This window comes from Prunus dulcis, chromosome 6 (genome assembly GCF_902201215.1).
Source record: "Prunus dulcis chromosome 6, ALMONDv2, whole genome shotgun sequence".
Taxonomy (NCBI): domain Eukaryota; kingdom Viridiplantae; phylum Streptophyta; class Magnoliopsida; order Rosales; family Rosaceae; genus Prunus; species Prunus dulcis.
In genome coordinates, this window is record NC_047655.1 from 19,643,075 (window position 1) to 19,669,505 (window position 26,431).

At 35.3% G+C, this 26,431-nt stretch overlaps 3 protein-coding genes across 3 annotated transcripts; 2 read left to right on the top strand and 1 right to left on the bottom strand.

Moving 5' to 3' along the window:
* The first annotated feature begins 242 nt into the window (after nt 1-242).
* On the top strand, nt 243-7,067 carry LOC117632676 (nucleobase-ascorbate transporter 11). The gene is made up of 10 exons (XM_034366226.1): nt 243-1,277; nt 2,446-2,543; nt 2,631-2,801; nt 3,036-3,136; nt 3,699-3,834; nt 3,990-4,040; nt 4,624-4,911; nt 5,290-5,524; nt 5,785-6,068; nt 6,556-7,067. Exons 1-10 carry the CDS (start codon nt 602-604, stop codon nt 6,775-6,777), a joined length of 2,262 nt encoding a protein of 753 aa, XP_034222117.1. The 5' UTR covers nt 243-601; the 3' UTR covers nt 6,778-7,067.
* A 2,083-nt stretch (nt 7,068-9,150) lies between these two features.
* LOC117632144 (polygalacturonase-like) lies at nt 9,151-12,318 on the top strand. The gene is made up of 4 exons (XM_034365564.1): nt 9,151-9,627; nt 11,142-11,431; nt 11,575-11,803; nt 12,100-12,318. The coding sequence occupies exons 1-4, from the start codon at nt 9,151-9,153 to the stop codon at nt 12,316-12,318; spliced, it is 1,215 nt and encodes a 404-aa protein (XP_034221455.1).
* Nucleotides 12,319-18,501: 6,183 nt separating this feature from the next.
* Nucleotides 18,502-20,290, bottom strand: LOC117631996 (tyrosine/DOPA decarboxylase 1-like). The gene has a single exon (XM_034365355.1). The coding sequence runs from the start codon at nt 20,230-20,232 to the stop codon at nt 18,601-18,603; it is 1,632 nt and encodes a 543-aa protein (XP_034221246.1). The 5' UTR covers nt 20,233-20,290; the 3' UTR covers nt 18,502-18,600.
* Between the last annotated feature and the right edge of the window lie 6,141 nt (nt 20,291-26,431).

Genomic DNA, 26,431 nt, shown 5'->3' on the forward strand with positions numbered 1-26,431 from the left:
AGACAAAACATTTATAGCTCAAGTAATTAGAAGAAGTTATCCTGCACTCGTTTCGAGGTCCTGTGTTGTGTTAGATTCTTCGTCTCCAAATATCGTTAGTACATTACTATGCATTACGTTTCCTCACAACGGCCAGAAAACGGGGGCATTTCAGTAATTTCAGTAAAAAAGCAAAACTTAAACTGAAAGCAACTAGCGAGCGGCAAACAGATTAGGAAAAAATAAAAATAAATAAAAGAAGAAGAAGAAGAAGATGAAGCTCACACACACTTATCTCAAGCAACAGTCGGCCCGATCACACCATTACTCGCATCATTACAGTTGAATTTAGCACTAATAAAAATGATGAAGCTCTCTTGTTCACCCTTTCACACACCTTTCCCCATCCCAACAAACCCAACTCATTCTTTCTTGCTTTGCTTTCACTCTCCCTCTCTCTTTCTCTAATTTAATACTTTATTTTCTTCTCGTGCTTATAGTTTGCTGAGCTTCTTCTTTGTGCTGCTCTCTGGGTAGGAAACTGAGGCAAGCTGTTTACTTTCTTTAGTTTTGAAGCTTATTTTTGTTGCAAAAACTGGTACCCATTTGAAAGGAAGCTTTAATGGAACCGGGGTCGAGCTCAGAGCCACTGGATAAGGCTGAGAGAGAGAGGGGACCGAGGAGTGGTGCTGCAATAGGCTCTGTTGAACCCAAGATCTCGGCTTTTGTGCCGAGGAGGGATCACAATCCAAGAGAGCTGAGATCTTGGGCCAAAAGAACTGGGTTTGTCTCTAATTTCTCTGGGGAGACAGCTACTAGTGGCAGTGTGAGAAATGATAGTGCTGGGTTTGGTTTGGAGACGGGTTTTGATGGTAGAGGTGGCGGCGGGTCGTCTCCAAAAATCGAGATTGATCCGGTTTTGGGCCGGACTAAACCCAGCAGAGGGATTGAGATTGAGCCAGCTACTGGTCCTAGACATGGAGGGGTGAGGAATGAGCGTGATGAAACAGTGCGGGGTGAGAGTAAGAGGAGGAGGACTGAGAATGAGCCTGTTTTGGGTGCTAAAGATGATGAGAGAAGAGACGGTGTCAATGGAAATGAGAATAGGAATGGAAGTGGGAATGGGAATGGGCATGGAGTCACACCAGTTGCTTCAGCAGCTGAGCCGAAGATAATTGATGATGAGCAATATGAAAGAGATGTAGAGATGAATTATCCAGATGGTGAAGAACCTGTTCATGGAGGGTGGGGGAGACCGTCTCAAATGAAGATTGGATTGAGAGAAAATCCGGGTTTTGGTTAGTTTACTTTCATTCCTTTTGTTTTAATTTGTTGATCAATCTTTAAATCGGATTAATTTGTTGATTAGGCAATTGCTATTTTTTGTTTGTGATATTTGTAGTCTTTATTTCTAGGCAAGAGATTTTCAATATAGTACGATGGGACAGAATGAGTTAAAATACTATTGTTTAGGAAAGAAAGGGTTTCTTGCAAAAATAGCGAAATTTAGCATCTTAATAAAAAGTAGTCATTCAAAATTTTGTCTTCAGAAAGTTTAAAAGCCAGTAAAAATTTGATGCTGATGAAACAAAGCTGGTGATTTGTTAAGTTTATGTTTTCAGTACTTTAAAGCTCCGGAAAAGAAAAGTAGGTACGAGGAAGCTAAACTTTCAATGTTTCATTCTTCAATATGGGTAAGGCCAGGTAAATAAAAAATAGGCTGAATCTTGTGATAGGGGAGGCATGATTTCCTTAAGCAACACCTCCCATTTCTCATAGCATTTGTTTGCTGGAATAGGGGTTAGGAATGGGTCTGAGATTCCTTTCTTAGGTTTGGTAGGTGCAAACATGAGAAAGGAAGGGTGGGTTTCTCATTCCCATGTTCTAGTTCTAGCTTTATGATACATGGTAATGACAACTATTCCCATTTGAATACAAATGCTACATTCCATTGGTTTCTAAAAACCCTTGGAATGGGAATGGGTATGGGGTTCTTGAAATCCCATTCCCTGGAACAAACGCTACCAGTGCAACAGATATGGGCTAGCACTTAGGCGGCAGGCAAAGATGAACACTGTAAGGGGGAAATAGCATTGAGAAAGAACACAAGCTTGTAATGCAATCTACTATTCTTTTTCTTCCTTTTCCAGAGAAGAATAGCTGAAAACGTTCCTTTCAACATTGATATCTCCTGACCCTGAACTTTAGTGCAAGTTTGATGGGTTAGTGCAAGTTTGCTTCAGCTTATGTTGTTTAGACGAAGGTTTCAAAACTAGAACAAATGTTGTGGTGTTCTCTTAAAATAAATTGATTGATTCAGACTGGCTGTGGTTAGTGATCAGTAACCAAAAGGCATTCCTATTACACAAATAATATCTTAGCAAGAGTGAATATCCACTCTTGAATCTGGCTTCACAAAAAATTAGTTTTCTTTCCTTACTCTCATCTGATTGTTTTTCATGGCAGTTCCACTAATGTATTACGGTCTGCAGCACTATTTATCACTGGCTGGTTCCCTTATATTCATCCCCCTGATCATTGTACCGGCCATGGGTGGAACAGATGTAAGCATGTATTCTCCTGCATTCTTTTTGTCTTATAACTTAAGCGGGAAAACTCACTGTTTATATAATTTGCATAAATGATCATAGAAGGATACCTCCACGGTGATTTCAACAATGCTGCTGGTTTCTGGAATGACAACAATACTGCACTCTTACTTTGGAACTCGACTTCCATTAGTTCAAGGAAGTTCATTTGTATACTTGGCACCGGCACTAGTTATCATGAATGCTCAGGAATATCGAAATCTTACGGAGCATGTAAGTTCCGTAACTAAGGGCTAAGATTCTATCAACTATAATATCCTTGAGATTTTCACTGTTACCTGGAATGTTCTAACATCCAGGTACAATTTCCTACTTGAAATCAGTATCTTTTGCCACATATTTGAGGATTTGGAAATTATACCCTTTTGAAATGGAGCGACTTCCTTTAATTTCATGTCAAATGTATCAAGGATCTCATAGTTTCATTGTCTATTAATTTCATTGCAGAAATTTAGGCATATAATGAGAGAACTGCAAGGAGCTATAATTATTGGTTCAATATTTCAGAGCCTCCTGGGATTTAGTGGTTTAATGTCTTTATTGCTGAGGTAATTCAAGAGATTTCTTGTAAAATTTTCATTTTGCCGATATTTTGATGTTTATTAAAAAGACAAATAATATTTATTTTCTGGAATAAAAATGGGTTTCTTGGATACATTGGTTCTGCTCCTAATCCTCTGTCTCTGTCTCTGTCTCTCTCTAATGTGTGTGTGTGTATATATATATACACACACACACATATCATGTCATTCATTTTGTTTATTTATGACAATGCAATATAACACTAACTTAGGGAAGCATATTTGCATTTTTGGCTTGCATAACCATCTCTTGGAGCTGGGGCAAAGAGGATTTCGCTGGCACTACTGGAAATAATATATATTTTTTCTACATGTAAACATAATAGGGGGCCCAATGTTTGTTGTTGATAAGTCAAATCGTGGTTGCCCATTTAGTTGCATCAAAAGTCTTAGTGAATTTGATATGGCTAGTAATTTTAAAACTGAATAATCATTGCCAGCAGCTATCATGATTTGTATTCTGGTTTTTGCTAGTACTTGTATAAACTATGCCATTTCTCTTTCTGATCTATATGATAACACATTGCAGATTGATACACCCCATTATTGTTGCACCAACAGTTGCTGCAGTAGGTTTATCGTTTTTTAGCTATGGCTTTCCACAAGCTGGGAGTTGTGTGGAAATTAGTGTTCCGCAGATACTTTTGATTCTCATATTCACTCTGGTAAGTGAGTGCGTGGTACTAAATATGCCTATGCAGCCTGTTCTATACAGCTGTCTTTAAGAAGTCTTCCACATTTAATCTTCTTAATTCTTAAATGCTTTGGCTAAGTGTTAACAAATATTAATTACTTTACTTTTTTGTTGCTATGTTTATAGTACCTTCGAGGCGTATCCATCTTTGGGCATCGCTTTTTTCAGATTTATGCGGTAGGTATCATACCTTCAACATCTTGGTTCATTGAAAGCTATATTATTTTTTAAATTAGATATTGGTTTTGTTTGGAGTCTTTTGACCTGGAAGATTTCAATGTTTCCTATGTGTAACTGAACCCTGTCCTATACTTTCCTTAGTCTTATGGTGGGTTAAAGAACCCCTACTATCCACGTGTTGTGCTTTCATGGCAAGTTGAGTTCCCAACATCTTTCCAGAGATGGCCCCAATTGTTATATAAGATTCGGCATTTTGGGACAAGATAAAACTGCCAGGTTCAAACATTTAGTTTACACAGTGACATCAGTAATCACCATCCTGGCTGGATAATCTTGTTGTAATATATATTCATGGCCATCATAAATTATTGGACTCGGTTAGACGTGAGTGTCTTGCCAATGACTGTCTGGCGTGCCAAATTCTAAAATGAAATTACAAAAAAAAAAAAAAAAAAAGAATTGGCATTAAAATTAATGTTCTCATTTTCTGTTGGTACCACTCAAACTGTTTTTCTAATACTTTATGGTACATGTCGATATTGTAACTTAATTGATCTTGCTGACATTTTTCTTATTGCAGGTTCCCTTAAGTGTTATGATCATATGGACTTATGCGTTCTTTTTGACAGCCGGTGGAGCATACGATTACAAAGGCTGCAGCCCTGATATACCTAGTTCAAATATCCTAATAGATGCTTGCAGAAAGCATGCATATACTATGACACATTGCAGGACCGATGTTTCAAATGCATGGAGAACTGCTGCATGGGTCAGGATTCCATACCCTTTACAGTGGGGTCTCCCTATCTTCCATTTCAGGACTTCCATTATCATGATTTTTGTGTCGCTCGTAGCATCAGTTGATTCGGTGGGTAGCTTATAATTCAAATGCAACTGAAAATAAGTTATAAGTATGATGTCACATGCTTGTGTTCTGGCACACACCAGCGCTGCTTATGTCATGTCATTGGTGAGAGGAGCATCTAAGCTGCTAATGCCTCGACCTTTGAATAGTGGGATTATTTAAACACCCTTCAATAGTGCTATGACTTTGGGCTATGGTGAAGGCTTTGTGATTGCACAATAGCACTCATCCCTGTCCTATAATATTTTTTTGGTTGGAAGTCCTTTTTTTCCCCTTCTTACTAATGTTAAAAACTTATATCTGTATTCTAGGGCAGTGAATGAATGTAAATATGAAATTACCAGCATGACACTGATGCACAGGGTGTAAAAACTTATCCAGGTTGGAACATACCACACTGCATCTGTGCGTATTAATTTGCAGCCTCCAACGCCAGGAATTGTCAGCAGAGGAATTGCACTGGAGGGTTTCTGCAGTATATTGGCTGGAATTTGGGGTTCAGGTACTGGGTCAACAACCTTGACAGAAAATGTACATACGATTAGCATAACGAAGGTGGCAAATCGCAGGGCCGTGGAACTTGGAGCAGTTTTCTTAATCTTCTTCTCGTTTATAGGTAAAGTACTTCAAAACCCCATAAGTTTGAATTGCTGTCAAAAGCACGAAGTAATGTTTTATTGTTGTGTTAAATTATGCTTTGTATTGGATGCTGTCATAATTGACAATATACTGCATGTATCCTAATTATTCCATAAGCAGTTTGCAAGCATATTTGGTTGTCATTGGCAGGTATAATTAGCTTATTGATGACCCTTGTTGGATACTTCAGGAATTTTTCTTTTTAAAAAATGTATTTTGTCACTCATTGTTTTGTAGGAAAAGTGGGTGCCATTCTTGCCTCTATACCATTGGCCTTGGCTGCTTCAGTACTGTGCTTCACGTGGGCCCTTGTTGTGGCATTGGGTCTCTCAACTTTGCAGTATAGTAGTCAAGCAGCAAGTTTTAGAAACATAATGATCGTTGGTGTTTCATTGTTCCTCGGTTTATCTATCCCAGCGTATTTTCAACAGTATCAACCCGAATCCAGCCTCATACTGCCTAGCTATTTTGTTCCCTATGGAGCAGCATCTAATGGACCACTCCACACGGGCATTAAACAAGTAAGAAAGCTATTTAATCCTTGTTTTCCTTACGGATTCTAAATGCACAAATACGTGAAAAATCAGAGCTTCACTTCCCCCTTCCTAAGAACTATCGAACGAAAAAAAAAGGGGGAAAAAAAAAGAGAGGGACTTCTACCGGAATAGTGATGAATCAAATGACAACATGCTATTTTGAAGTACCATCACATTGAAAATTTCCTGCTAACTTGATAATCAAGGAACCTCCAAGGTAGTGAGCCCAGATACTGTAAGTTACAAAAAGAACAGTTTTTCTGATGAACTGATTTCTGAAGATGGTTAAAATCATATTTGGGGACTGATAAATATGATCAAAATATGACATTCTAGGAGTCTAGGGCCCATGTTTTAACATGTACAGGCACGCATGTTTACTGTCCTAGCCTCTTCCATGTACAGTTTCAAGTTCTGTTTTATGTCCTCTTAAGTCAGATATGAGCTAAATTGTTGTTTCAATGCCTGGCAGCTTGACTTCGTTATAAATGGACTACTGTCTTTGAACATGGTGGTGACGTTTCTGGTAGCATTTGTACTAGAAAACAGTGTTCCAGGCAGCCGGCAGGAGCGAGGGGTTTATATATGGTCACATCCAGAAGACATCTCAACCGATCCATCTTTGCTTGAAGATTATTCCTTGCCAAGAAAACTTTGCAGATGTCTTTGCCGGGAAAAACATCTAGGGGTGTGATGTTTTATAGTAATGTGAAAATGCAAAGGCACTTGGTAGATTTTTGGGGCACTGAAGAGTGGATATAGTAAAGCTGGAGTGAAGAGAAATGATAATCACACGATATAGACACATAGCAATAGCTTCCTACACCAAATTGGAAATGTTATGTTAGAGAATAGTTTGCAACCATTGTGATTCCAATTGTACAATGACTGAAAACAGTTTTATAAGGGCTACAATTTAGCTCTTTGTAATATGTAAATCCATCAAATAGTTATTCATTCCAAATAAAAGTTTATTGGAACTGACTCTTGCATTAGTGGTAGAATTACTATAAATACTACCTGAAAGCACAAAGTCCACTCTAGCCTATACGTTAATCCGCCCTTGATTCCAACCATTTAAAAGTTTCACAATCAGAATACCATACGAACTCTGAATCTGAAATAAGAGGTGAAATTGACGATCACATGATCATACCATTGGTAAAATGAAATTTATACCCTTGAAGCATTCTCTCCATTGTCTACCTTCAGTTGCTTATCTTGGACAAGCTGTTAGATTTTCTCCTTGGCATCGAATATTTCTTTTTCATCTGATTTGCATTTCCATGTTTGTTGCTTGCTTAAGTGGAAAGCTGACATGTTGATCATTCTACCAGGGCATTTCAAAAACGAGATGATGTTGTTTGGGGCTCGTCTTTATGAGTCAATAGACTCGAAACTGAACCAAGCTGAACCGTGCTCAGGCCTATCATATCGTATCCTAGTATCGTACACCCCACACCGTATGCTTCCCCTTCCTTTATATGTAAATTATATATAACTGGCCCTCAACCTTTCAAATTACAATATTGCCTAACTAAATATTGAAAAAAAACTGTCATTTTCTGTTCTAATGAACAAAATGTGAATAGCATGTAAACACACACTTATTAACCTGTCCTCATCGCGTGATGTCTTATTCAGATTGATCCGTCCAATTCCATTATTAATTCCGTGAATAGTACAGTCTGTCTGGTCTGCCTATAAGATGAACGTCCTCCTCTAGCCTTGCTTGGTTTGGGTTGGTTTTATAACTTTTTGGCTATATCAACTTTTCTTTTAAAATAAAATATAGACAAACGGCTCTGGCATAATATATCGTCTCACTCAAATGTGGACCAGAAGTACATGTATACGGTACAGAATCTAAGTAAGGCATAGAGAGCATCCTTTGTGTACCTGTGCTTTGGTTTTGTTTTCCTTTCGTTAAGCATAAATCACTCCAAGATGATAAGGTTTAGAATCCTGCGGTTTTCCCAACTCCCGCACACCAGAATCCGTCAGGATAAGGTTTGCCACTCTAGCCTTATATTGGTTATGTTTTCCTTGTACCATTTGATCGTTATGTGTACAAAATGATTTCCCACATCAAAATCCATATATATCTCTCTCATGGGCTCAAAACATGTTCTTAGTCCTTTTCTAGTTTTTAAGCACTTGTGTATATATGGAACCCAAACAAGGACGGAACAAACATTCTAAAAATTTTAAAATAAAAAATATCAAAGAGGCCTCTAGGGTAAAGTATACCAAAGGAAGACATAGCTAGCTAGCATCTTTTTAGGGTTCAACCATTTGGGGCTAGCTAGAATATTAGTATGTTTTGTTTTTGCTTTTTAATGATTTAAGGCACAATGGGTGGAAAAGGTTTTGCCAACAAGCGGAGTCAGAAATTCTATCAAGGATGGTCAACTTTAAATAACTTTATAATTACAAGGGACTTAGTTTTTATGGGAAAACATATATAAGAATTCATTACAATGATTAAATTTCAATATCACAAATTTAATATCTTAGTAAGTATAACCCAAATTCTAGCAACCTAAAAATAATGAAAGAGTATTAAAAGTTGATTTTAGATAGAATGAGAAAATCAAATAAATCCATGACACACATATAAATGACATATGAAGACATGAAAACAAATATAGATCATATTCACGTTCATTGTAGACAATTTACATTTGTGAGAAGGGTCAATATAGTAAATATAGCTATAAAACAACTTAGATAACATAAATAAATATAATATTTTCAAAATGTTGAGAAGGGTCAAGTGACCCTTGTGGGCCTTAATTGGCTCCGCCGACAATGAGTAATCGTTTGCATAAATAGTTTGGTTTTGTATGTCACCAAGGCACAAAACCCTTCTTGGCACAAAACTATTCTTGGTGCCGTACGTACCCTTAGTAAATAGTTTAAATCTATAAATACACCTTAAACAGTTTCAAACTTCCTCACCACCCCAGCTCATCTCTCTCTCTCTCTCTCTCTCTCTCTCTCTCTCTCTCTCTCGCTTGCTGAGACAAATTAAAACTCCCCCAAGTACGTTGTAGCTTCCAGATCAATGGCAAAGTCATCATGTAGCCTCATTCTTATTCTCTCATGTGTACTTGTGTTTGCCTTCATGAACAACTCATCAGCCTTAGCGTCCAGTGGTATTAATAATTATCGTGTGGTCAACTTAGGAGCCAAACCAGATGGCAAGACTGACTCAACCAAAGCCTTCCTTTCTGCATGGGACAAAGCTTGTGCCTCCGTGAAGCCAGCTGTCATTCACGTCCCGCGCGGGACGTTCTTGCTAGGCAATGCCATCTTCAGAGGGCCATGCAACAACAAGGCCACCACCTTTCGCATCTCCGAAGGCACCCTCGTTGCCCCATCCGATTACCGGGTCCTTGGAAATGCTGGTAACTGGCTTTCGTTTCAGGATGTGCACGGCCTCAACATATCTAGCTCGAACGGAATTCTTGATGGCCAAGGCACTGGTTTGTGGGATTGCAAGGCCTCACCAGGCAAGAGTAATTGCCCTACCGGAGCAATCGTACGTAACTTTAATTACTAATTCAGATCACCAAATTATTTTCCATAATTTAAGTACCCTTTTAGACTTTTAATTGATGGGCGGTGGCTAATAAATTACCTTTCATTCATATACAAGATATAGAATTTTATTAAAATAATATGCACCGTCCATGGCATGCATCAAGTACGTACAAACTTGGTGTTGGGAGGAAGCTACTAGTGGGTATTGTTGATTGGTCAGTTTGTGGTCACTGTTCATTTTACTCTTAACTGAAATATTCTCTAGTTATATCTTTTTGTGCTTAAGTGGTTCCAAACGATATCATTTTCGTTTGTTTTCTTGGGAGGGAATCAGACTTTTGACTTATTCTATTTCTAACCTATTAACCCACTCTCGTTTAGAGGTTAAAGCATTTTGATTTTCGGATTTAATACTATTTAGGACTCGTTTAGTTTGCATATTGAACCTATTGGGAATAAACTTCTCATGTCTAATCTCACGATATGAGAATAGACGATGTTCATTCTTATGTTTGGGACCACTATTTTATCTCATTCCCATGTTTGGTTAATTAGTGCAGTATTAGGAATGGAAAGTTATTCAGTTTTCCAACAATAACCTAAATATTTTATCATTAAAAGTTATTAATATGAACAGTTTTTTAAGGGTCAAAAGTAGTGGTATTTAGAAATAATAACATGGGTAAGTTAGTAAAAAAAACACTGCATTAATTGCTTTTCTAAGTTGGGGGAAATAGTTTCCCAAGGTCAACCAACGGTATGAAATTCCCCATACATAGGAAGTCCATACCCATGAGTCCAGAATTGCATTCCCAATAGTGCACTTACCAAACATATGAATGCAATTTGAAATTCATTCGAAGCTCCTAAACTTTGAACCAAACGGGTCCTTAGCACCATTTGGTTCATGGAATAGATTTGAGGGGAAATCAATTCCCATGTCATTTCCTAAGGAATGGGAAGGAAAGATTCATTTCCCACGTTTGGTAATGTCGAGAAAGTAATCGGGAGATTTTACTTTGTTTCCTTTCCCATGTTTGTTTTGAGTAGGAATGAAAAACAAATTTTCTATAATTTTCCAATATACCTATATTAAATCAAATAAAAAAAGAATGTATTTAATGATACATTGTAATTCTAAATTATTCATGGGGAAAAAATAGTCATGAAAATTGTGCATTGAATGTTGACTCATTTTCCCAAACTTTTCCATGATGAGGGAAAACAAAACCCAAGTTGAGAGAAGGGCTTCACTTTCCCCCTTACTTTTTCATGTGCCAAGCAACCATTTCTCATGCTTGGACTTACCAAACATGGGAAAGCAATTGAATTCCCATTTCCAAGTCTCCTTTCCCATGAACCCGACACAACTAAAACATAAAAAATGCATATAGAAACCTTATTGTGAGTTTAGATTAAGTTATTAACTACTTTAAGTACCTAAGCTTAGGGAAGTTACATATATATAGAGCATGTACATATGAAGTGTGTGTTTGCGTGGGTTATGTGCAGTCACTGGGTTTCTTCAACTCGAGCAACATTGTGGTGAGTGGATTGCTATCCCGAAACAGCCAATTGGTCCACATAATCATCAGAGGTTGTCACAATGTGAATATGCATGGAATTAGGGTTTCTGCCTCTGAAAAAAGCCCCAACACCGATGGCATCCACATTCAAATGTCATCAGACATCACCATTTTCAACTCTGATTTTTCAACCGGTGATGATTGTGTCTCAATTGGCCCTGGCACCGTTAACTTGTGGATCGAAAAGGTTACTTGTGGACCCGGCCATGGAATTAGGTACGTCAAAATTAAAGAGGGCATGCATTTTTAATCAAGCTAATCAAACTAGTATACAAGTACATGTTTTAGTATACTTTAAAGAACCTTTTATGTTTTTTGATTTACTTCTAAATTTTGAATCGATTTGATTGGTGTTGCAGCGTTGGAAGTCTAGGGTGGGAGATGCAAGAGCCTGGTGTGCAAAATGTAACAGTTAAAACTGCTACATTTAAGAATACCTTGAATGGTGTCAGGATTAAGTCTTGGAGTAGGCCTAGCACTGGATTTGCTAGGCACATTCTCTTCCAACACGCCGTAATGGTCGATGTCAAAAATCCCATCATTATTGATCAAAACTACTGCCCTAACAAGAAAGACTGCCCTCGTCAGGTAAAGATATCATAAGAGTTCTTTTGTAAATTCAATTACGAGCTTTTTGTTTTCCCAGACAATCACATATAGCTAGTTGAATTTTTCAAAATATTGGCATCCCCCAAATATAATGTCTAATTTGGAAATGTATCAAAAGCTTCATGGGTTTTGGACCCAAAAAAAGTGATTGGGCTTCACCTCTTCCGTTCGTCAAACTTGCTACATTTTGCACCACATACTTGGTTACTTGATGTGCTATAAATAGCTTGATAGCTTATTTTGTGTTCATCTTTGATAACACTTTGTTTGAACAGGTTTCTGGAATCGAAATTACCGACGTGACGTACCAAGACATCCACGGTACATCAGCAACTGAAGTTGCAGTGAATTTCGATTGTAGTTCCAAGAATCCTTGTACGGGGATTAGATTGGAGGATGTGAAGCTCACTTACCAGAACCAACCACCTGAAGCTTCATGTAGCCATGCAGATGGAACAGCTGCAGGTACAGTTCAGCCTACAAGTTGTTTGTAGAGGAATTGCAATGGAATGTATCGCGTGAAGTAGGAAATATAAACCTTTGTCATCTTATAGGACCAAAAGAATCATAGTTATACACATTACTTAAGTTATAAAAACAATTTTAGGTCAACAAATGAAGTAGAATAAAATCATTTATGTTATCTCTGTTAAATTTTAGATTGTTTCCAACTATAGCAATTGCTTGTATTTAAAGCCATCCTTACCTTCTCATATTGTGCTAAGCTGACGTATTTGAATTAAAGGTGATTAATGACCATATATTTGTCATATGGCTTTATGCTCTTTACTTGCAAAGAGGAGAACATGTCCATATAAAAAGATGACGTGAAGCCATGTTTGAGACACAACTTTTAGATATTTTGGTTGAGCATCTAAATTTTCAAACAAAAGTTGTTGTGCATATCTTTGAAATAAATTAGCAAGTGTTTCATGTTTACTTGGTGATTTATCAAAAATCTTTATCATTCATATTGCATTCATTTGCATATTCGGTGACTCATACGATTGAGGTCACCAGACCGTAGTGGCTATTTTCCTCCGGCAAGCTTGAAGCAATCGTGACCAGTATTGCGTTCAACATAAAGAGTGTCGAAGGATCATTCCATGACAGAAGTTGAGTGACAAAGAAGTCGATAAACATTATCTAGAATGTACATATAGGATAAGTGTGTGAGTACTTCTTGTAATCATCGTTCTATACACTACTACATTTTACACTTTGCGCGACGAAGAGAAATTCGTCGCGCAAAATACATTGTAGTCGCACAAATTTTAACGCGACAAAAACTTCGTCACGCAGAATCCGTCGCGCAAAGATCGTGAAGAAAGACTTTGCGCGACCAAGTTTTTCATTGGTCGCGCAAAGTGACTTTGGGAGACGAAAAAATATTGGTCCCACAAAACTTTGGGCGACGAAACACATTGGTCGCGCAAAGGTTTGTGCGACGAAAAATATTCGTCACGCAAAGTTTTGCGCGACAAAAAACATTGGTCGTGCAAAGTCTCAAAAAAATTTAAAAAATAAAAAATTCCCGCATTCCATTTTTGGTACCCGCCCACATTTTTAGAGTTTTGCGCGACGAACACTAACGTCGCGCAAATATTTGCGCGACGAAATATTTTTTTGTGTTTTAAATTTTTTAATTAAAATAAACTAATTTTTACTTTTTATTATTATTTCTTTAATATTAATTTATTCAAATTTTTACTTTTTAAATATAATTTAATTGTATGATTTTTTTAAATCACTTTAATTTAAATTGATATTAATTTAATTATAGTAATTTTTTCAAATTTTTACTTTTTAAATTTAATTTAATTGTAAGATTTTTCTTAATTACTTTAATTTAAATTGACATATTCAAAATAAAATTACATATGAAAAATAGTGATCAAATTATCCAATAAAATATTTATATATATATAATATTCAAAATGTACACATGAATTAACAAAGTACAATAATAAAATCCTAATACAAGCATATTGTGGTGGTAGTGGTGGATAATATGTTTTGATAGCTTCCTAATCCTCAACTTTAGCCATCAAAGTCTCGATGATTACCTACAAAAAAAACAAATATGGTCAAATAACAACAACAACAAAAAAAAGAATGCATAATCTCCCCTAAAATTGTTATACCACAAATCCAACCCAAACTCCAATCTCTCCCCTTTACTTAACCCCAAACCCCACACAAACTCAAAACTAACTCCAAAAACACATATTAATGAAAAAAATTTAAAATTTGGAGAGAATATACCTTTTGGCAAGATTGAGAGTGAGTGAGAATGAGAGGGAGAAGTGAGAGAATTAGATAAGATAATGATAGAGAGATGAGAGAGTGAGAGATAGTGAAACGATAGATGAGAGAGTGAGTGAGAGTGAGAGATAGTGAAGAGAGAGATGAGAGATTAAGTGAGAGGAGTGAGTGTGAGAGAAAGGGTGGGATTTGGGGAGAGGGAAAGAGAGAGGAGAGGTAAGAGTAGAGAAAGAAATTGAGAAAATGGTGGAGGAGTTATTTGGGTTTTTAAAAACCGTATCACTTTGCGCGACGAAAATACGGTTGGTCGCGCAAAGTTTTGCGCGACGAATATAGAAATATTGGTCGCGCAAAGTCTAAAAATTATTTTTTGAAAAAAAAAATTCCCGCATCCCATTTTTGGTACCCGCCAAAATTTTTAAATTTTTGTGCGACGAAAAATACATATTGGTCGCGCAAAGTCTAAAACAATTATATAAAAAAATTCCCGCGTCCCATTTTTGGTACCCGCCCAAATTATTGCGCGACGAAAAATATATATTGGTCGCGCAAAGTTTTGCGCGACGAAACATATTGGTCTCGCAAAGTTTTGCGCGACGAATATAGTAATATTGGTCGCGCAAAGTCTAAAAAAATTATTTTAAAAAAAAAAATTCCCGCATCACATTTTTGGTACCCGCCAAAATTTTTAAATTTTTGTGCGACGAAAAATACATATTGGTCGCGCAAAGTCTAAAACAATTATATAAAAAAATTCCCGCGTCCCATTTTTGGTACCCGCCCAAATTTTTGCGCGACGAAAAATATATATTGGTCGCGCAAAGTTTTGCGCGACGAAACATATTGGTCTCGCAAAGTTTTGCGCGACGAATATAGGAATATTGGTCGCGCAAAGTCTAAAAAAATTCCCGCATCCCATTTTTGGTACCCGCCAAAATCTTTAAATTTTTGCCCGAGGAAAAATACATATTGGTAGCGCAAAGTCTAAAACAATTATATAAAAAAATTCCCGTGTCCCATTTTTGGTACCCGCCCAAATTTTTGCGCGACAAAAAATATTGGTCGCGCAAAGTCTAAAGTTTTTTTTTTTTAATTTTAAAAACCCGCGTCCCATTTTTGGTACTCGCCCAAATTTTTTGAGTTTTGCACGACGAACTGTTGGTCGCGCAAACTTTTGAGAGACGAAAAATTGGTTCGTAGCACAATATTTATAAAAATAATTGTTATGAATAATAAAAAAATAAAAATATTTTATTTTATGATTTAAAATATAATTAAGGTGAAAGCTACTTAATAAATGTATATACTATTCAATTTCTTAAGTGTTATATGTACAAAATAAATAAATTTAAAGCTACTTAATAAATAAATATATACACACACACACACACACACTTCAACGATCTAACCATAAGACTTGTTTGTATATACTTCAAGATCGTATACCCCAAAAATCACAAAAAACAAACATTCAGAGATCTAGTAACGGGACAAAACTTTTCGATAGTTATAAATGAAAAATCACGATTTAACGGTTATTTTAACTCCGATTTTGATGATTTTTTTTACAGCTACACTCCTTGACCCTATATGAATACAATGACTGAATTTGATCTTCAATTTAAAACATTTGCACTAGTGGATACCACAAAATGTTATGTTATATTTAACGAAAGTATAAATAAACTCTTAATTGTTAGTGAATATATTGTTTTGATGGCATATGCATTCTACGAAACTAGTTTCAATGATCCAACCGTCAAACTTGTTTTTTTATACTTCGAGATCATATACGCCAAAAATCGGAAAAAATAAACATTCATAGATCAAGTAACGGGACAAAACTCTTCGACGGTTATAAATGAAAAATCATGATTTAACGGTTATTTTAACTCCGATTTTGATGATTTTTTACAGCTACACTCCTTGACCCTATATGAATACAATGACTGAATTTGATCTTCAATTTAAAATATTTACACTAGTGGATACCACAAAATCTTATGTTATATTTAACGAAAATATAAATAAACTCTTAATTGTTAGTGAATATATTGTTTTGATGGCATACACATTCTACGAAACTAGTTTCAACGATCCAACCGTCAAACTTGTTTGTTTATACTTCGAGATCATATACGCCAAAAATCGGAAAAAATAAACATTCATTGATCAAGTAACGGGACAAAACTTTTCGATGGTTATAAATGAAAAATCAAGATTTAATGGTTATTTTAACTCCGATTTTGATGATTTTTTACAGCTACACTCCTTGACCCTATATGAATACAATGACTGAATTTGATCTTCAATTTAAAATATTTACACTAGTGGATACCACAAAATCTTATGTTATATTTAACGAAAGTATAAATAAACTCTTAATTGTTAGTGAATATATTGTTTTGATGGCATATGCATTCAAAAAAACTAGTTTCAACGATCCAACCATCAAACTTGTTTGTTTATACTTCGAGATCATATAGCCAGAAATCGGAAAAAATAAACATTCAGAGATCAAGTAAGGGGATAAAACTTTTCGACGGTTATAATGAAAAATCAAGATTTAACGGTTATTTTAACTCCGATTTTGATGATTTTTTACTGCTACACTCCTTGACCCGATATGAATACAATGAAATAATTCGATCGTCAATTTAAAATATATATTTTCTAACAAAAACCCAATCCGAACAACAAGAATATATTTTTCTAATAAAAATCCGATCCGATCTAAAATAATAAATTTAAAGTTACTTAATAAATATATATACCGTTTAATTTCTTAAGTGTTATGCATACAAAATAAAAAACAAAAATAAATTGGTTTAGGTGACAAAATGTTTGGATTACGTCATGGAAAAAATTTTTAAAAATATTTTTTTTATTTTATTTATTTTTATAAGGACTTTGCGCGACGAAGTTTACTTTTCGTCGCGCAAAGTCACTTTGAGCGACGAATTATTTTTCGTCGCCCAAAGTCACTTCGCGTGAGCGACGAATTATTTTTCGTCGCGCAAAATTGGTCGCGCAAGACTTTGAGCGACGATGTATTGTCGTCGCGCAAAAGTTTGTCGCGCAAGACTTTAAGCGACGAATAGTTTTTCGTCGCGCAAAATTTGGTCGCGCAAGGGGTTTTTTTTACTAGTGATAGTGGATTTGTGTTGAACTGAGGAGTCCAGTGAATTTTCCCCAAATGTGAGGTTTTACCGCTTAAAATAATTCTCTATGTGTTCTTTTATTTTATACTCAGCACGTTTCAGAATTGATAAGCCATATCAATCCTGCTTCCAAAATTTATTTTTTATTTATTGATTATAATTTTAAATTGGGCTATTTACCCCCTCTAAATATTCTTAATCATCCTACAGATAATTTCAGTAATCTCAACATAGCTAGGAGGGCCTCCTCATGTGCTGCATTGTAAACTCAATGCACCGACTGTTGTGCTTGTGTTCTGAACTTGTGACTCGACTAGGAGGTGATCTGTCTAATTCAAAATGACAAGGGACGGTGGGGGTTGTTTAATTATAGCTGCATGCAGTCTTCTTTTGTTTCATTGTTATTTTAGTCAAAAGTAATTCATAATTCATAATCAAGACAGGATCTCGGTGGCTTTCGTTAGGCATTCATCTCAATATGTCCCCAATTTTTTATTATGTGTTCAAGGTTATGTAATAAATAACTAATTAATTAATGGAAACGGTAACCTCGTGACAAAATTAATTATTTTAGCATAATTATGCTTAGAATTTTGAGTTGCTACTTTAGAAACATAGCCACATAATTGATCTCATAAGATATGTGGTTCAATACATCACACCTGACCTTTTTTTTCTTTTTTCTTTTTTTTTTAATTTTTTTTATTAAAGAAGTCTTGTTCTTCTCACGCAAAACAATACCGTACGTCTCTCTCACTGTTTGTACAAATAATCACACTCAACATCTCCACTTCAATAGAGCAGTAGGCTTTATGATGGCCAACAACCAACCTACCACAAACGTGGCCTTCTAGTTGCCATGCAATCCAAAATATTTCAAAACATATAAAACATTACAATCATTAACCTTTTTTTTGTATTGTCAATCAAGTATTAACTTTAACAAATATTTGATCACACATTACCACTCAGAAACATAATTATGCAATCGCAAAGAACTTATTAGGATAGTGGTTTGGAGCAATTGATCTCGCAAAAAAGGTCCTAAATTCGAATCTTCTAGCATTTGTATAATATGTGTGAATTTAATATGTTATTGCATCTTTCAAAAAGAAATCTCTTGAAGAAAAAAAACATAATTATGCAATTCATAATATATTTTATTTAATCAACACATAACATGTTTACATTTTTTGATTTTGTCGAAATAACACAAAAAAAAAAAAAAAAACTACCAACATTAACGTAGAAATTAATACAGACAGACCAAATTTAAAAGGAAAACATGGACATTACAAATTTGTATGGTTTAATTATTCATACATTCTCTGCACTGAGATATTCTAATTATCATGCAATCTTGTCCAACAATGCAAGCTTCAAATTTGCATCACCATCATCACCATGGTTCTTGAGGATGACATCTGCATGCTCTTGCACCACTTTCCAGGCCATGGCTATGTGTTTTTCCTCTGTTTGGGTTACACCCACTGCGCACCGTATCACGTACATACCTCCAACCATGGCATGAGTCATGAATACACGACCCGACGCATTGATGGCCTCCAGCAACTTGCAATTGACTTCATTTGTACATTTTTCAACATTAATCTCAATACCATTTTGATGAAAACTATTTGAAGTTGGAGTTGTTGGAGTGCCCTTACTTGTTGCAACCCATGGTGAAACCCTAAAGCAAACCATGGAGAAATTTCTAGGCACCACAATCTCAAACCTTTGGTCCATGGCTACAAGCCCTTCAAAAAGCTTGGCCATTTTGATATGGCTCCTAAGAAAGTTTCTAAGGTTAACCACGCCATAGCTTCTAAGCACAAGCCATAGTTTCATGGCCCGGAACCTCCGGCTTAGGGCTATTTGCCAGTCCTTGTAGTCCACCACTTGCTTTGAATCTGTCGGCTTGTTCCTCAAAAACTCGGGATTGGCTGAGAGTGAACTTATCAACGCGCCTGGATTCTTAACCCAGAGACAGCAACAATCGAGTCCAGTAAAGAACCATTTGTGTGCATTGAAGCTAAATGAATCCACACCCTCAATGCCATCAATGAAATGGCGAAACTCGGGGCAAATGCATGCACTCCCTGCATATGCTGCATCCACGTGAACCCACATGCCATGATGTTTCGCAACATCGCATAGTGGGCCCAATGGATCAACTGCGGTGGTCGCGGTTGTTCCAACGGTGGCACATAGAAACAATGGCACCAGCCCAGCTTCTATGTCTGAAGATATTGCCAATTTTAAAGATTCGGGTGATAGTGCAAATGTTGTTGACCTTGTAGCCTCGATGGCCCGGAAATTCTTGGGGTTGATTCCAACAATTTGGGAAGCCTTTTGAAGTGCACTATGTGTTTGGTCTGATCCATACACAACTAGCTTCCCTATGTTGTCTCCACCAATTCGGCTCAGCATTTGATCCCTGGAAGCTGCCATGGTGCAAACAATGGCCTCACAAGTGCTCCCATGTATTACACCACCACCATTGCCAGAGAAAAGGAAAGACTTGGGAAGACTAAGCAGGTTTCCAAGCCAATCCATGACTATGCTTTCTAGCTCAGTTGCGGCTGGAGATGACACCCAATTGAAGCCCACCACATTGAACCCGGTACTAAGCATTTCACCAAGAAACCCTGCTATGCTAACATTTGAAGCAAAGTATGCAAAGAAGCTAGGACTTTGCCAATGTGTTAGGCCAGGAACAATATGTTCCTGCACATCTTGGAGGATGGTTTCAATTGGCTCTGGGTTATCTGGGGCAGACTCCGGCAAGCGCTTTCGGAGATAACCCGGATCAACTTGGCTTAGGACTGGGTACTTGTCTATGTTTTGGTAATAATCTGCTATGAAGTCTACCATCATGTGGCCTTGCCTCCTGAATTCCACAGGATCCAGAGCGCTACTCATTTCCATAGGGGAAGAATTGCTGTTGTCTTCTTGTGGATGGTCGAGCTTGAGGCTACCCATTTGGAATATTGGATGTGAAACTGAAGGATGAACAAACTAATACCAAATAATTCGGGTGCACACCTCTCTCAAACAAGTAAAGGAAGCAACAAGATCTTTGTTTAAGAGGGACTTTACTACTTACTATATAGCGATAGCAATTAAAGCTATCTGAAAAAAAAAATTAAAGACAGCAGCTACCCTATGTCAAAGATGTACAACTTTATACAAATGGTATTAAAAAAAAAAAAACATGTTTGTTTGATAAATTAATGAATTTCGGTGGAGAACAGTCCAATTTCACCAACCAATTCATGCATTGATTGATTTGCATTTCTAACATGCCCCCTCAACCTCAAATCAAAATACATTCATACCTCGTTTCCGCGTAGCATCTTGAAGGGCTCAACTGGAAGTGGCTTAGTGAAGAATTACTGTTGTTTTCATGTGGATGATCGAACTTGAGGCTACCCATTTGAAATTTTGATGTCAAACTGGAGGTTCAACAAGAAGAAAGATTAATTAGAATGACACTTACTATAATGTTGATGATGAGTTGACTTCCAATGGAGGATATACACAGTTGCTTTATATTTATATATATATATATATATATATATATATATAGATGTGGGATTATACATTCTGGTTATAGTAGTATACTAATTGTATTTCATAATTCTTTGATTTCATAATTAATTGTGACCGTTGGATCTTTTTTGTATCCAAAACTAGATATGAACTCTATAAATCCTATTTTCTTCTTTATTTTTGGGTTTATTTTATTTTATTTTTTTGAAATTATCAATAAGGTTTTTTTTTAATTACTTTCTTTTCCAATAATATATACTCTAAAAAATTTCCTAGCTATTTATGGTTATCATTATTTATTTAGTCTACTATGTAGGTGCATCGTTCTATATGTATTAGTGTAGGGACCATATTAAAATAGTTAGGACTAGTGGACGCAGTACAACACAAACATAACATCTCAAGGGGAGTAAATATTAAATGTATACTATAACAACAAAGTGACTTTTTACCTATCTATTTGTCTGATAAAAAAGGGTCATTTTAAGGTGACATTTTATCTATCTATTTGTCTGCCAAAAAGGATCATTTTACGGTGATATTTTACCTATCTATTTGTCTGTCAAAAAAAGGTCATTTTAAGGTGACATTTTACCTATCTACACTAGTAAAAAAAAACCCTTGCGCGACCAAATTTTGCGCGACGAAAAATAATTCATCGCGGAAAGTCACTTCGCGCGACAAACTTTTACGCGACGACAATACATCGTCGCTCAAAGTCTTGCACGACCAAATTTTGCACGACGAAAAATAATTCATCACTCAAAGTGACTTTGCGCGACGAAACAATAAACTTCGTCGCGCAAAGTCCTTATAAAAATAAATAAAATTAAAAAATTATTTTTTAAAATCTTTGCATGACGTAATCCAAACATTTCGTCGCCTAAACCAACTTATTTTTGTTTTTTATTTTGTATGCATAACACTTAAGAAATTAAATGGTATATATATTTATTAAGTAGCTTTAAATTTATTATTTTAGATCGGATCGGATTTTTGTTAGAAAAATATATTATTGTTGTTCGGATTGGGTTTTTGTTAGAAAATATATATTTTAAATTGACGATCGAGTTAGTTCATTGTATTCATATAGGGGCAAGGAGTGTAGCTGTAAAAAATCATCAAAATCGGAGTTAAAATAACTGTTAAATCGTGATTTTTCATTATAACCGTCGAAAAGTTTTGTCCCATTACTTGATCTCTGAATGTTTATTTTTTCTCGATTTTTGGCATATACGATCTCGAAGTATAAACAAACAAGTTTGACGGTTGGATCGTTGAAACTAGTTTTGTTGAATGCATATGCCATCAAAACAATATATTCACTAACAATTAAGAGTTTATTTATACTTTCGTTAAATATAACATAAGATTTTGTGGTATCCACTAGTGTAAATATTTTAAATTGAAGATCAAATTCAGTCATTGTATTCATATAGGGTCAAGGAGTGTAGCTGTAAAAAATCATCAAAATCGGAGTTAAAATAACCATTAAATCATGATTTTTCATTTATAACCGTCGAAAAGTTTTGTCCCGTTACTTGATCTCTGAATGTTTATTTTTTTCGATTTTTGGCGTAAATGATCTCGAAGTATAAACAAACAAGTTTGATGGTTGGATCGTTGAAACTAGTTTCGTAGAATGTGTATGCCATCAAAACAATATATTCACTAACAATTAAGAGTTTATTTATACTTTCGTTAAATATAACATAAGTTTTTGTGGTATCCACTAGTGTAAATATTTTAAATTGAAGATCAAATTCAGTCATTGTATTCATATAGGGTCAAGGAGTGTAGCTGTAAAAAATATCAAAATCGGAGTTAAAATAACCGTTAAATCATGATTTTTCATTTATAACCGTCGAAAAGTTTTGTCCCGTTACTTAATCTCTGAATGTTTATTTTTTTCGATTTTTGGCGTATATGATCTCGAAGTATAAACAAACAAGTTTGATGGTTGGATCTTTGAAACTAGTTTCTTAGAATGCGTATGCCATCAAAACAATATATTCACTAACAATTAAGAGTTTATTTATACTTTCGTTAAATATAACATAAGATTTTGTGGTATCCACTAGTGTAAATATTTTAAATTGAAGATCCAATTCAGTCATTGTATTCATATAGGGTCAAAGAGTGTAGCTGTAAAAAATCATCAAAATTGGAGTTAAAATAACCGTTAAATCATGATTTTTCATTTATGACCGTCGAAAAATTTTGTCCCGTTACTTGATCTATGAATGTTTCTTTTTTCTTATTTTTGACGTATATGATCTCGAAGTATAAACAAACAAGTTTGACGGTTGGATCGTTGAAACTAGTTTCGTAGAATGCATATGCCATCAAAACAATATATTCACTAACAATTAAGAGTTTATTTATACTTTTGTTAAATATAACATAAGATTTTGTGGTATCCACTAGTGTAAATATTTTAAATTGAAGATCAAATTCAGTCATTGTATTCATATAGGGTCAAGGAGTGTAGCTGTAAAAAAATCATCAAAATCGGAGTTAAAATAACCGTTAAATCGTGATTTTTCATTTATAACATCGAAAAGTTTTGTCCCGTTACTAAATCTCTGAATGTTTGTTTTTTGTGATTTTTGGGGTATACGATCTTGAAGTATATACAAACAAGTCTTATGGTTAGATCGTTGAAGTGTGTGTGTGTGTGTGTGTGTGTATATATATATTTATTTATTAAGTAGCTTTAAATTTATTTATTTTGTACGTATAACACTTAAGAAATTGAATAGTATATATATTTATTAAGTAGCTTTCACCTTAATTATATTTTAAATCATAAAATAATTTTTTTATTTTTTTTATTCCTACCAATTATTTTTATAAATATTGTGCTACGAACCAATTTTTCGTCTCTCAAAAGTTTGCGCGACCAACAGTTCGTCGTGCAAAACTAAAAAAATTTGGGTCAGTACCAAAAATGGGATGCTGGTTTTTAAAATTTAAAACAAAAACTTTAGACTTTGCGCAACCAATATTTTTTGTCGCTCAAAACTTTGCACGACCAATATATATTTTTCATAGCACAAAAATTTGGGTGGGTACCAAAAATGGGACGCGGGAATATTTTAGACTTTGCGCGACCAATATGTATTTTTCGTTGCACAAAAAATAAAAATTTTTGGCGGGTACCAAAAATGGGATGAAGGAAATTTTTTTTAAAAAAAAATAATTTTTTTACACTTTGCGCGACCAATATTCCTATATTCGTCGTGCAAAACTTTGCGCGAGTAATATGTTTCATCGCGCAAAAGTTTGCGCAATCAATAGTCCAATATTTTTTGTCGCGCAAAACTTTGCGCAACCAACAATATTTTTCGTTGCGCAAAGTGATACAATTTTTTAAATCGAAATAACTCCTCCACCATTTTCTCAAAGTCTTCCTCTACTCTTTCCCTCTCCCCAAATCCCACCCTTTCTCTCACACTCACTCCTCTCACTTAATCTCTCATCTCTCTCTTCACTATCTCTCTCTCTCACTCACTCTCTCATCTATCTTTTCACTATCTCTCACTCTCTCATCTCTCTATCACTATCTTATCTAATTCTCTCACACTCACTTCTCCCTCTCATTCTCACTCACTCTCAATCTTGCCAAAAGGTATATTCTCTCCAAATTTTAAATTTTTTTCATTAATATGTGTTTTTGGAGTTAGTTTTGAGTTTGTGTGGGGTTTGGGGTTGAGTAAAGGGGAGAGATTGGAGTTTGGGTTGGATTTGTGGTATAACAATTTTAGGGGAGATTATGCATTATTTTTTTTGTTGTTGTTGTTATTTGACCATATTTGTTTTTTTTTGTAGGTAATCATCGAGACTTTGATGGCTAAAGTTGAGGATTAGGAAGCTATCAAAACATATTATCCACCACTACCACCACAATATGCTTGTATTAGGATTTTATTATTGTACTTTGTTAATTTATGTGTACATTTTGAATATTATATATATATTTATTGGATAATTTGATCACTATTTTTCATATGTAATTTTATTTTGAATATGTCAATTTAAATTAAAGTAATTAAAAAAATTAATATAATTAAATTAATATCAATTTAAATTAAAGTGATTTTAAAAAATCATACAATTAAATTAAATTTAAAAAGTAAAAATTTGAATAAATTAATATAAACTAATTAATATTAAAGAAATAATAAAACAAAAAGTCAAAAACCTTGCGCGAGAAAATATTTCGTACCGCAAACTATTAAATTAGTTTATTTTAATTAAAAAAATTTTAAACACAAAAAATATTTCGTCGCGCAAATATTTGCGCGACGTTAGTATTTGTCGCGCAAAATTCTAAAAATTTGAGTGGGTACCAAATATGGGACGTGGGAATTTTTTATTTTTTATATATTTTTTTAAGACTTTGCGCGACCAATGTGTTTCGTCGCGCAAAACTTTGCGCGACAAATATTTTTCGTCGCTCAAACCTTTGGGCGACCAATGTTTTTCGTCCCGCAAAACTTTGCGCGACCAATATTTTTTCGTCGCGCAAAGTCTTTCTTCACGATCTTTGCGCGATGGATTCTGCGCGACAAAGTTTCTGTCGCGATGAAATTTGTGCGACTACAATGTATTTTGTGCCACGAAATTCTCTTCGTCGCGCAAAGTGTAAAATGTAGTAGTGCTATTTATCTGCAAAAAGAAAAAAAGAAAAAAAAAAGAGTCATTTTAATAGAATAGACCATGCAATCGTAGAAACCATTGTTATATTATTTATTTTTATATTTTGCATTTACTTTTTTTAAAATATTTTTATAAAAAATAGGTGCGAGAGAAGATGCCATTTTACTATAAAATGTAAACGAGAGATCCAATATACCTATTGTTTTTTAAGTAGCCAACATTGCCTTATCCACATTTTAAAAAAACTTTGCCTTATTGGATGGGATAGGTCAATTTTACCTACTTGAATGCGTACTCTATTAAATCTCTTTTTCTCTAAAATTTCTCTCACCTCCAAAGTCCTCTCTAGGGGTGGGCATCAATCCGGCCGATCCGACCAAACCGGCCGAACCAAACCGTATTTTCCGGTTTGGATTGGTTTTGACTTTAAAAAAGTCAACAGTTTTTAAATCCGAACCAAACCGGAGTAATTTGGTTCAGCTGCGGTTTGAAGTTTTAAAAAACTGTGTTAATCCGAACCGAACCGTTTAAATATTAATTAATTATATATATATATATATATATATATTTATATATATTAATTTACATGTGTCAATGGTTGAGTGGCTACTTAAAAGTGTTAGTGTACACCCAGCAGCACTGAATTGGACTCCAAAGCACCTATTTTCAGATTGAGCTTCTCTTCCTTACGCAGCCTCACTCTCAACCATTTCAACCCTAGAAAAGCCACCATAGATTTGAACCACCACAACCTCCATTGCTTCAATCAAACCCATTCTCACATAGCAAAAATCTCTTTGGCGTCGCACCTCCATCATCATCGTTGCACAGCCATCTTCATCGTCGCACAGCCAGAGTCGCACCTCCTCCATCATCAAACCCATTTGTATGTGCTTGACTCACTCAGTCTCTTTCTTTCTTTTACTGGACAGTATAAGTTCGTATTGTTTCCATGTTTTGTATGATT

What these genes read in the sequence shown, in the direction of transcription:
- LOC117631996 (XM_034365355.1), bottom strand. Translation starts at nt 20,232, where the DNA reads ATGGGTAGCCTCAAGCTCGACCATCCACAAGAAGACAACAGCAATTCT.
- LOC117632144 (XM_034365564.1), top strand. Translation starts at nt 9,151, where the DNA reads ATGGCAAAGTCATCATGTAGCCTCATTCTTATTCTCTCATGTGTACTT. An exon ending in GGACCCGGCCATGGAATTAG is followed by an intron (nt 11,432 to 11,574) that starts GTACGTCAAAAT and finishes TTGGTGTTGCAG; the next exon opens with CGTTGGAAGTCTAGGGTGGG. An exon ending in AGAAAGACTGCCCTCGTCAG is followed by an intron (nt 11,804 to 12,099) that starts GTAAAGATATCA and finishes TTGTTTGAACAG; the next exon opens with GTTTCTGGAATCGAAATTAC.
- LOC117632676 (XM_034366226.1), top strand. Translation starts at nt 602, where the DNA reads ATGGAACCGGGGTCGAGCTCAGAGCCACTGGATAAGGCTGAGAGAGAG. An exon ending in TGATTCTCATATTCACTCTG is followed by an intron (nt 3,835 to 3,989) that starts GTAAGTGAGTGC and finishes CTATGTTTATAG; the next exon opens with TACCTTCGAGGCGTATCCAT. An exon ending in AATCTTCTTCTCGTTTATAG is followed by an intron (nt 5,525 to 5,784) that starts GTAAAGTACTTC and finishes ATTGTTTTGTAG; the next exon opens with GAAAAGTGGGTGCCATTCTT.